Genomic DNA, 12,353 nt, shown 5'->3' on the forward strand with positions numbered 1-12,353 from the left:
AGGGGTCCCCAACCACCGGTCCGCGGAACGGTACTGTCCTACCAGGCCGCTGGTTTGCTGGGCGCCGCCATCTTTTGATGAAAAAGTGCTTCCGGTGAGCTTTTCCAGGTAGAAAGCTCACCGGAAGCACTTTTTCATCAAAAAGATGGCGGCGCTAGCTTAGTGAGCTTTTCCGGAGAAAGCCATTTCTACCCGGAAAAGCTCACCAGAGCGCTGGCGCGCCATCTTTTTTGATGAAAAAGTGCTTCTGGTGAGGTCACCGGAAGCACTTTTTCATCAAAAAAAGATGGCGGCGCCCAGCTAATGCCGGTACCGGGCCACGCCATAAAAAAGGTTGGGGATATCGGGCCACGGCATAAGAAAGGTTGGGGATCACTAATTTAAAGCATAGCATTTTATGTATCAATCTTTTTCTTTCAATTTAACCAATAACAAAAATAAAATGTTAAGAAAAAACATTGCATTTTTATTTTATGCCTTCACATCTCCTCTCTTTTCCCATTTCATTAAAAGAAGCACTTTATTTAGCAAATCAACCATAAATTCCACCCTTATTCAATAATAAAAAGAAAGTAAACTCATTACTGCTTAAATGGCATAAAAAAGTTCAAACAATGCCTTTATTAACTGGAAAGTAATTTGGACTTCTAAGGTTTATAGGAATAACAGAGGCCTAAGGCTATTTGAAGTCTTTCGCATAACAAAGACAGAGGTTGGCTAACATTCCAACATTTTAGAAATTTCTGGAAGTTATACTTAAGCTTGAACGTATGCAGGAAAAAAGATTCCTCTTTTTGACAAAGTGTTTTAATCCACAGACAACACTGGAAGATTTCACTTTCCAACTAAGTAGATAGCATAGTTGACTGCCAATATATTATAAAGGGAAACACAGAAAAATGAATATATTCTAGCTATGCAAGTTGCAGCAGGATTAATAAAGAATAAAAACAGATATAGAAAAAATACAAAGATTACCTTCAACTGGACAGTATACAACCCAAGATGTATATCTGTAAAATCCACACAAAGCTAGAACTTAAAATTACTAAAATGACCGAAAGAAATCATATACCAAAATTGGCTCCAAAACAATCCAAGTTATACTCAAGAAATGAATCACAAGGACATGTCAAAGCACCTAACAAAGATAGAATACTTTAAAATAATAAACCAAACTCAAACTAAGATCATAGAGTTACTTTAACCTGCTCGGCAACAGGGGCATTATAAGTATTATCTCATAAGAGAGCAAAGTTGAGGCAAGTGAAAAAAAAATAGCTGAGATTATCTCCAAGATGGAGATCTCTAAGTACAGCAGTTCCAATTAATCAATCTGAATAATTTATCTTTATTCCATGTTGTGTTTTGTTTCATTCATTCAATTCATTCATTCATTCATTTCTAATTAAATGTATTGACCATCCAACTCCAGTAGGTTCTGGGAAGCATGCATAACTAGAAAAAAACATAAAAGAGCTAAAATGTTAAATTTGTCATTCCAGACTAAACCAACAATAAACAACAAAATCAACAAAACAGGGTTCATTAAATAACAAACATCAACCTCAGACATGAGACCTGACAAGTTTCCAAAGCTTTCTGGAACCCTACGATAGCTCTGCCCTTATATTTGAGGGGGAAGCTGTTTCAGATGGTAGAAGACACAACAGAGAAGGCACCATTTCCTAGGTTCGACAAGATGGCAATGTTTAATGGATGTGACCTGAAGCACAGCCACTTTGCTGAAATGTATTGGATGGGCAGAAACAATTGAAGACAACTAATTTCTCAGATATCCAGGACATGAGTGATTGTCAGGAAAGAACACAGGCGGCATACAAGATGGATCTGTGCAAAGATGAATTAAATAGTAGCTGCAACTCAGAAAGACCCCCAAGTTATACATCTATCTTGAATGGGGAAGGATAATTCCCTCCAAGATCAAAGACAGTGTTGTGGTTAGCCAGCAGCAGGTGCAGACGGCTCACGAGAGCGAGGACTCAGATGAGGGGCCAGGACCATTAGGGAGTGGACTGCTGCCTTCAGAGATTGTGGGGGCTGGCAGCAGTGATGAGGAGGTTCCCGAGGAGCCTGTGCCAAGTGCGCGTGTGTGCAGGATTGCTCGGAGGAAAGAACTGTTACAACAGCATGGGCAACTTGGGAGTAAGGCTGCAAGGTAATGGCCCTACCTTCAATAAGATAAAAGCCAGCTGTGAAACTAACCTTCTTTGCAGAAGGCAAAGAAGTTTTGAAACTCCAGCCTCATGGACGTTCCAGTATCCTGAGTTTGTATTTGAACATTTTTGTCTTGCAAATTATTTTTTGTCTGTTACCTTTTGGCAAGCCTCACACAGTTTGGCAAGGCTTGTGCTTATCACAGCTAATTATTTTGTAAAAGCATTACAAGGTTTTTGTTCCTTTTGGATTGTGTTTGATGTGTCGGAAAAGGGCGTGGGTCAGAACAGACAGTAACATCCCCAGCCCAGGGAGTCCACAGCCACCCAGTCTTGTTAAGGTTGAGCTGAAGTCTATTCTGCCCCATACAGACCCATACAGATTCCAGACACTTGGTCAATCCATCATACAGAGGCACTTGGGATAGAAATGGAGAACTGGGTATCATCAGCATTGTGGTTTTATCATACCCTCAACTTCTGAATGACCTAACCTAGTGGCTTCATATAGATATTGAATACGAGAGGAGAGAGCATCAACTCTGCATGTGAGGAGCTCCGGACATGATCTCTCTCTCTCTGTCCACACCGATTAGAACTGACCACTAAGGAAGGCGGTGAACCACTAAATCACAGTGCCTCCTACTCTCTAACCCTCACAACCAGTCCAGAAGGATACTGTGGTTGACATTATCAGTTACAGTTTCATGTAAAGTGTCAACATAAACATAAACTATACTAATGGTACATTTAATTGCTAGAAATTGCTTGGAGAAATGCTGGGAAGCTGCCAATAGCTCAGTGCTGACCCAACTGTCTCGGTAAACTTGAAATTACTATGCTGTACGTAATACATATTCACACGTATACAGTGTGTGAACAAACACACATACATACATATACACAAGTTGTATATGTGCATGTGTTTATATAATGGAAATCAGATACTATTCTTTCCAATCATCATTTATGGTTTTTTTTAAAAATTGCCTTCACTTATTTAAGAAAACTGAACAAAAACAAGAAAACTGTCGAGAAAAAGATAATAAGTGTACATGTATGTGTGTCTTTGTGAGTGTGTAGGCTTCTCACACGTACTGTATATGCAATGTGATACTTAAAAATTAAATTTCAATAGTGTAAAATTACAATATTGATACTTTGAATAAGAAGTTATATAACATATGCGCAATGAACTATTGGTTGCTAGAACCATAAAAACTATTATCGCAGTACATGCATCTTTTTATTTCATCAGAGAGGGTAAGTATTGGTTGCTTCCAATAATAAGCAATAATCTTGCTTCTGTTCCCAAATCTTTAAAAACTTTTCTATACTATCCCATATACAATATATCACTCTCTTTGTACAGTATAAACAGACAGATGAATGTGAATGTAGGCCAAAGGTATGCGAAACATTCATGCTTCAAGTTCAAAAGCTTCATTTGAAGTTCAGAGCAGGGCCTTTGAATTTCTAACGTTACACTGACCACTCCAGAAGTGCTTTGAGTTTGAGTTCAAATATGTTTTTTGAGCTCTGCATATTTCTATCATAGTCAGAACACCCATTTATTGGGTCCATGAGTTGGGGGTTTGAAATATTGTGTGCAGTTCTACATATAAGCATGCACATTCAAACGTTTCACCCCTTGATATCGATTTATTTTTCTTTATACAGTCAGAGATAAACGTATAGGCTACACTGCAATTTTGGAAATGTTTACAACTTTTGCATTAAATTATAAATATGGGATGAAGGCTTTTTGTATTTTCTACATTAAAATATCCACTGCCATATTGTTAACTATTAATTATCAATCCTATAAGAGTTTGGAAAAGATAATATTGCTCCTGGGTTGCCTTTTCTTAACTTTATAGAAATGAAAAGTAAATTGGGCTATGAAAGCATAAAGAAAAATGTACTTCACAAGGAAATAGACTCATTTTCTAAAATCGCACAAATACTTTTCTTCCAATCCTAAGAAATAAGTTGTTCAGATATGAATAATGAAATTATATTGCTTTCAGAATTATTTCATGAAGCAAACCTCTTATCATGTAACATGGTGTAACATTGGCAAAGAGCTTCTTTATTATGATTTTCATGTTAAAGTATATCATTTAAGAGGATTTATATCTTACATTCGTGTAATTTAAAATCTAAAAGAATGATGGGGGACCAAAAAAAGGAATCCTGTATTCCACTAAATTATTTTAACAATCTCAATTATTTTTTTAAGTTCTTGAAAACAGATTAAAATCTTGTGCATTTTTATGTCAAATAATAACTAATGTTAACTTACCAGTTTAATTGCCACATATTCATTAGTATACAAATTTTTTCCTTAAAAAAATGAAAAAAAAAACAGGAATGTTAGAATTTATACCTCTATATATAAGTAAATTCATCCTATTGGTCAAATTATATCCAATGAAAATATAGCAAAAATGTAAACATATTTAATAGCTTAAGCAAAACTGACATGCATCAGTTTACAGATAAAAAACACTAATATAATTCAGCCTTTTGCTTATCTTATTATTTCAATGTCTGAACATTATGTTGATTTTTTTTACCTGTGCTCATAGTAGCTAACAATTTAATACATTCACGTTACCTTATAGTTAAAAAACAGCAATGCATACCTTAAAACATTGTTTTTAATTTTCACTTTTTTCCATTATGCACAAAAGACCCTCTTTCTTCCCCTTCTTTCCAGAGTTATTTGGAAGCTTGAAAATATGAATATTAGGATTTGTAGGAATGAGTGAAGGGGGGGGGGGCATAGGTGAAGAGTTCTCCCATTATGTCAATGGAAGAACAAGCTACAGCAGGTATATCATCAATATGTACAGTATTATGCAAAAGTCCTAGGTCACCACCACTTTGTTTTAATGACCATCCATAATTATTTTTCGGTCTCTGTATTAAGATTCAAATGGAAAATACAGGAAATATGTACACAAAATTTAAACAAGCAGCAGTTTTCAAAACAAAATGGCTTCTTCAGGCAAAAAGTCAATATTTAGTGTGACCACCCTTGGCTCTAAGCACATCTTGAAGTCTTTTGGGGAAATTGTCCTGAGGTTTTCTTAGGTAATCTTCTGGTATATTATACCTGACTTCTTTCAAGACTTCCCAGGGCACTTCTTTAGATTCAGGTTGTCTTTTATTTGTTTCTCTGTTCAGGTAATCCCATGCTGCCTCTGTAATATTCAGGTCCGTGGAGGCCAGTCCATGACTGTCAATATTTTATCAGTTGTTTTCCTTGCTAAATATAATTTAACTATAGTAGCAGTGTACTTGGGATCATTATCATGCTGAAAAATAAACCCATTCCCAATCAGGTGTTTTTCAGAAGGAATGGCATGATGAATTAAAACTTGTCTGTACTTTTCAGCATTCATGATCCCATCAATAGGAACAATATTACTAACACCACTAGCAGAAATGAAGCTCCAAACCAAGACAGACTCTCCGTCATGTTTCAATGAAGGCCAAAAAGGAGGATCTTTATTCCTCCATTTCTCTCCAACTCTTCTCACACATTGCCAAAAATTTCAAATTTGGATTCATCACTCCATAATATTCTTTTCCACTGATCATTAGTCCAGTTTCTATGAGCTTTAGCATACCTTAGCCTTTTCACCTTGTTCCCCTTGTACAAAAGTGGTATTTTGTCTGCTATCCTACCATTCCCAATCAAAACCATTCCCAATCAAGCTTCTCAAGACTGTAGAGGGGTCAACTTGGCATCCTGATGAAGATGCTGAGCCAGGCCCTTGAACCTCTTCCAGTCTCTCAAAGAAAAAACTATGAGGAACTTCTCATAAGAATTTGAAAGTTTCTTTGGATTTCCAATTCTTTTTCTGTCTTCGACTTCTCTTGACCTCGTTTTTTTTAATAATAGCTTGAATAGGAAATCTTGAGTATCCATTTGCTGTTGAGAGTGGCCTTGCAAAAATATGATTTCGTGTCTGTCACATTCTGTGATCTTTTACATTTTGACTGGAATGATGTGATTGAAAATTGTCTTATTAGCAAGCTTCCAATGAATTAGTCATATAACATATGTATGTGCGATGTAATGCTCAAGCATGTCTTCCACAAACCTGGTGTAATGTACCTTTTTATACAGAAGTCATTCTGGCATCAAAACAATTGGGATACCTATAGGCGTTAGCAATGACAGCATATAGCATTGTATTCCATTTAAGTTTACAGGAGCCAACTGTTTGCTGTTGCTCAAGTTTAGGGGATGTCACACTACATACTTGCCTCTTTGGTCTATGGAAATTGTCCCACCCCCCTAACCCTGCTTTTTCTTGTTTTTGAATATTGCATAAAGATTTCCTTTATTTTCTTGCTGTATTCTAATAAAGAGATTAAGACATAATTATATGTGCCATTGCTGTAACAACAGATCTAATGGTGGCCTAAGACTTTTGCTCAGTACTGTATATTTTGTTATAGTCCCATGATTCTTTATCTAAACACAGGAATCAAGGCAACTTGTACATCTGAATTTCCGACTCTGATTCTATTTTTTTAAATCAACAATTTGAAATAGTTACCTCCTTCGCATAGGTAAGAGGTTATAGTTACTGCATGGTACAATAACTGACCTCATAATAGCCTTTTAATTGTCCAAATTCTCCTCCCACTTAGCTTCACCAAATGATCATGGATTATAATTATGAACAGAAAAGAAGAAAAAAATGATCCCCAAAAGCCTTTATTCTTTCTGGTTTTAATTTTATACAAATGTCAGCATTTAACTCTTTTGTTTCCGTAAGCCATAAAGCTAAGTTATAAAGTCCTGAGGAGGTATAGCAGCCCTCAATATTTGAGATTATCCATAGCTTCTTTAAATAATGTATAGTAGTACAAGTTATCTGTCTATTTCCTTGTTTGTGAACTGCTCACTCATATGTGTCTGAGGAAAACCTGAGGACAACTCAGTAATAGCATCCCTGTCACCAGCCTGGCATGACAATCTGGAGACATGAAGAGACAGAGCTAGCTTCCTTCCTCCCTCCCTCTCTCCCACCCATTTCAGCACTAAGAAAGCAACACTTCTGCCAAGTCCATGCAAGGCACATTGCAATAACCTGGTCCTCCAAGCTCCAAGATGTGCCAGGACTGCACTCAGCAGAGGACCAAGCAGAGAACCACCAGCTAGGTTATGGATATTTTGAGTCATAATCCAAAGCTCACAAATGCTTGCCTTCTAGGGGGTGCTATCCCCATGGAACAAGTAGCAAGATTACATATGGCCACTGGAAAGAGGTAGAGCGTACCAGCATGTAGCGTACCAGCAGGCAGATTGGGGTGCCTCTGGAAATAATGGATAGAGACTGAAATGAGCCAGTGTGGGTCAGCAGGAGTAGGCAGCCAAAAGGACAGGGATTGGGGTAAATATTGGGGCAGTTGAAGTGCACTCTGTGATTGTAAAAGCCAGTAGGCTGCAAGTGCCCAAATTTTGATTGCATGATTGCAGGGCCACTGCAATACTGTAACTTTGGGGATATCATTTGTTTGGTGTTATCATAACTTGGCACAGTGGTTAGTGTGCTGTACTAGAAAACCTAGAACTACGCCGTCTTCGGTCGAATCTAAATATAGTGTATAAAATTATTCATTGCAATGTCCTACCTGTCAATGAATACTTCAGCTTCAACCATAACAATACAAGAGCACACAAACCGCACCAAACTTGCTTGCAGGAAATACGACTTCAGCAACAGAGTGGTCAATGTATGGAATACTCTACCTGACTCTGTGGTTTCTTCCCCAAACCCCAAAAACTTTAACCTTAGACTGTCTAATATTGACCTCACCTCTTTCCTAAGAGGTCTGTAGGGGGCATGCATAAGCGCACCAACACCCATCCTATTATTTATTTATTTATTTTTCTTATACGTATCCATTTCATGTATCCATAACTATGTTTATACTTATACCTGTTATATTATAATTGCTTGACAAAATAAATAAAATAAAATAAATACTGCAGGCCACTTATGCTGACTACTGGCTGCCTGCAATTTGGCAGTTCAAATCCCACCAGGCTCAAGGTTGACTCAGACTTCCAATCTTTCCGAGGTGAGTAAAATGAGGACCCAGCTTGTTGGGGGCAATATATTGACACTATAAACCACTTAGAGAGGGCTGTAAAGCACTACAAAGCAGGATATAAATCTAAGTGCTGTTACTATTGCTCTTTATATAAATGGTCTTCTAGGTAAGCAAGGAGGGGAAGAGATATTGAGCACAGTAGAAACAAAATAAAAGCAGACCTACTGCAGATTGAAGATGGAAGGGAGAAGGAGACTCAGTACGGTGCAATGAATTAGACAGGCAAAGGGAAGACCCTGGTTTAAATCTGTCCTTAGTCATGAAAGTTCACTTTGGGCCATTCACTTGTTCTCAGCTCAACCCATCTGACAAAGTTAAGGGGGGGAAATAGGCCTCTGCTTTGCTTAAATAAAAGTGAATACCAAATAAAAATACTAAATTTGGGCCATTCACTTGTTCTCAGCTCAACCCATCTGACAAAGTTAAGGAGGGGAAATAGGCCTCTGCTTTGCTTAAATAAAAGTGAATACCAAATAAAAATACTAAATTCTACTAGCATATGATTTAAAGCAGCTGCATCTTTTCCAGAGATCATGTAACTACCCCTTGATACTGTAACACCAGGTACAGTAGCACATTTGGTTCAGGAAGTTGTAGAAAGGCACTACAATCAAGTCTGCTATGTGCTCTATAGCAGGGGTCCCCAACCACCGGTCCGTGGAACAAGTCCTACCGGGCCGCTGGTTTGCTAGGCGCCGCCATCTTTTTGATGAAAAAGTGCTTCCGGTGAGCTTTTCCAGGTAGAAAGCTCACCGGAAGCATTTTTCATCAAAAAGATACAGCCCAGCGCTTCCAGTGAGCTTTTCCGGTAGAAAGCCATTTCTGCCCAGAAAAGCTCACCGGCGCGCATCTTTTTGATGAAAAAGTGCTTCCAGGTGACCTCACCGGAAGCACTTTTTCATCAAAAAGATGGCGGCGCCAGCTAATGCCGGTACCAGGCCGCGCCATAAAAAAGGTTGGGGATACCGGGCAGTGGCATAAGAAAGGTTGGGGATCACTGCTCTATAGCAGCGGTCACCAACTGGTGGGCCATGGAAAATTTTTGGTGGGCCGCAGAAGAAATGGCCCCCAAAAGCAATTAATCTGGGCCGTGCAGTTCTTGAGCCTCCCGGCTCTCTGTGGGACCCCGGAGTCAGGCCCCTGACATGCACGCACCAACCAGCTCCTACACCTGGAGCCAGCGGCAACAGCAGTCCCCTCCCCCAGCGCCCACTGTCAGCTCTTCCCCATTAGTTCTCTAGCTTTGAATTGCTCCCGGCTCTCTCTCTTTCCTCCCCCCCGGCCACGTGCAGGCAGGAAAGGAAGACGGAACCATGCACAGCTCTCCCCTTTTCCAGCCCTTGCTGCCTCTCCCAACATCAAAGCCTCGGAAACACAGGCAAAGCCACCACAGAGGTAGCATCCTGAGTTGCCTTAGCATGCTCGGTTAGTTAAGAATCGCCCTACCCAGACAAGGAAGTGGTGCTGGAGGAGGAGGAGGCAGTAGTGAAGAAGCAAGCAACTCAGGGCGCTACCGCTGTGATGGCTTTGCCTGCGTTTCCGAGGCTTCGATGTTGGGAGAGGCAGCAACGGCTGGAAAGGGGGAGAGCAGTGCATGGCTCTGTCTTCCTTTCTTTTCTTGCCTGCACATGGGTGTGGTAGGGGGAGAGAGCCGGGAGCAATTCAAAGCTAGAAAACTAATGGGGAGAGCTGACAGCTGGCGCTGGGGAGGGGACTGTTGTTGCTGTTGCCATGTGTGGGAGCATGCATCTCAGGGACCTGAACCAGAAGGCACGGGAACTGCAAGTGGGAGCGTTTGATGATTTCAAAGAACTCCTGGAACAGGGTAGATTAGCATTTTGTAGGTCCCAGTGAAAGAGTGAGCTTTGTTTCGTCTCCTTTCCTCCCCTGGTAATGCGAGAGATGCTTTCTCTCTCCCCCCTCCCCACCCCCAAATAATCACTGGCTGTGGCTGGGTTTGGCAGCGAAGTGCTAAAGTGAGCGAAGTGCCCCCAGGGAACACCTTTCCTTGCCTGTCTCCAGGTGACGCTGGAAGAGGCCCCCCCCACCCAGCTTTTCCTCGGCTGCAGATCTGAGTCTCTCAATCCTCCATCCGGGATGTGAAAGGAGCTCCCAACTTTCCCCCTTCCTCCCCCAATCAATCATCAAGAGCGGCAGCCTTCTGCAGGCAGATGACTGCTGAGAAGCCCCTGGAGTGGCAGCCAAGGGGCGCTGCCCTCCAAAGAGAGCAAAGCACCCTTTCTGCCTCTGCTTCTCCCCGAGGCCCCTCAGCTCACACACACACACCGCCCGCTCTTCTGTCTCTTTGGAAGGTGCCAGGTGTGGAAAGGCTTCCAGCCCGGAACGTTTTATTTTGTTATCATTAAGCATTTACATTTTTGTTATGTGTGTGTGTGTGTGTATTGTGTATCTATGTGTATATATGTGTGTGTGTGTATGTATATATACATATACATGTATATGTGTGTGTGTGTGTGTGTGTGTGTGTGTGTGTGTGTGTGTGTGTGTGTTTATATAATTTATATTTAACATATAAAATTATATTAAATATATTAGCTTTTAAAAAAAATTCGTATTAGTGGTCCTCGGGATTTAAAAGTATGAGTTTGGTGGTCCCTCAGATCCAAAAGGTTGGCGACCCCTGCTCTATATGATCTTTGTGCCTTCAAATCCAAAGTACCACACCATTCTAAAAATTATCCACAAAAGCAATAAATAATGTTTCCTCAATGTTCTATGCAGACCAGCCTTCTGCAAAACATTGTGGGGCTTGCAAATCTTTCATTAAATAGCCAAAAAGAATCTTTGCAGTAAGATTCCAATATCCCAGTTTTTGTTCAACTGAGATGACATAAGGGCAATGGTCATAGATATGTGAAAACAATTAAATACAACAGACGAAACATGTACCAAAGCATCTTATTTTCTGAACTCTGCCTCTAAAGCAATTTTATGTAATTTATAGTGTCTGATGAACGTGTTAGAAACAACTATAAGGCAGTCCAACAAACTTGGCTGCTTGTCAAGTAGAAAGAACCACTGTCAAGAGCTGTTTGTCAAGTAGGATATAGAATTTCTTGGCCAAGTGTGATTGGACACACAAGGAGTTTGTCTTTGGTGCATATGCTCTCAGTGTACATAAAAAGAAAAAAATACATTCATCAACAATCATAAGATACAACACTTAGTGACAATCATAGGTTACTAAATAAGCAATCAAATCATTCCAGGAAACAACTAAAACAATAGAAATCATAGAGATACAAGCAACAAGGTTATAGTCATAAGTGGGAGATAGGTAATAGGAAGGATGAGAAGAAGAATACCCAGTTGGGAAAACCTTTGCTAGTTGTTCTTGTGCTATTTGTTTGAGGACAATTATGTCTGTATAAATATTTTCACAGCCTGCTGTGCAGTATACGGGTCAAAAGGGGTGTGCCTTTTGAAATATTTACAGACTGTTGACCTCACATCCCGGACATAAACTGTTTCAACTCCTTTCCTCAAAACGATGCTATAGAGCACTGTACACCAGAACAATTAGACATAAGAACAGTTTTTGCCCGCCATCACTCTGCTAAACAAATAATTCCCTCAACACTGTTCAACTATTTACAAAGTGTACACTACTATTACTGTTAATCTTCTCATCACTCCTTATCACCCATCCCCTTCCACTTGTAATTGTAGGACTGTAACTTTGTCGCTTGCATCCTTACGATTTATATTGACTGTTTCCTAGTATGATTTGATTGTACCCTATGACTATCATTAAGTGTTGTATGTTATGATTCTTGATTCTTAACGAATGTACCTTTTCTGAGAGTATTTACACCAAGACAAATTCCTTGTGTGTCCAATCATACTTGGCCAATAAAGTATTCTATTCTATTGTTTTTCTGCAGGTCTAATTACTGTATCCGTTGAAGTCTGTGTCTGTCTTGTTTGGTTGCAGAGCCAATTATAGAGGTGCAGATGACAGACTCAATAATTCTTCTGTAGAACTGAATCAGTTCTTTGGGCAGTTTGAGCTTT

At 39.7% G+C, this 12,353-nt stretch overlaps 1 protein-coding gene across 14 annotated transcripts in view; it reads right to left on the reverse strand.

The window, feature by feature from the left end:
* The window catches only part of CSNK1G3 (casein kinase 1 gamma 3), a 65,655-nt gene that overhangs the window by 34,716 nt on the left and 18,586 nt on the right, over nucleotides 1-12,353 (reverse strand). For all 14 annotated transcript variants that reach the window (XM_026673729.2, XM_087958015.1, XM_087958010.1 and 11 more), the window contains one exon: nucleotides 4,483-4,523. In XM_026673729.2, the coding sequence (XP_026529514.1) occupies nucleotides 4,483-4,523 (41 nt within the window). The remainder of the gene's footprint in view (nucleotides 1-4,482; nucleotides 4,524-12,353) is intronic.

This window comes from Notechis scutatus, chromosome 2 (assembly GCF_049901735.1).
Source record: "Notechis scutatus isolate UNSWTSFEM ecotype Mainland chromosome 2, rNotScu1.2, whole genome shotgun sequence".
NCBI classification, from domain to species: domain Eukaryota; kingdom Metazoa; phylum Chordata; class Lepidosauria; order Squamata; family Elapidae; genus Notechis; species Notechis scutatus.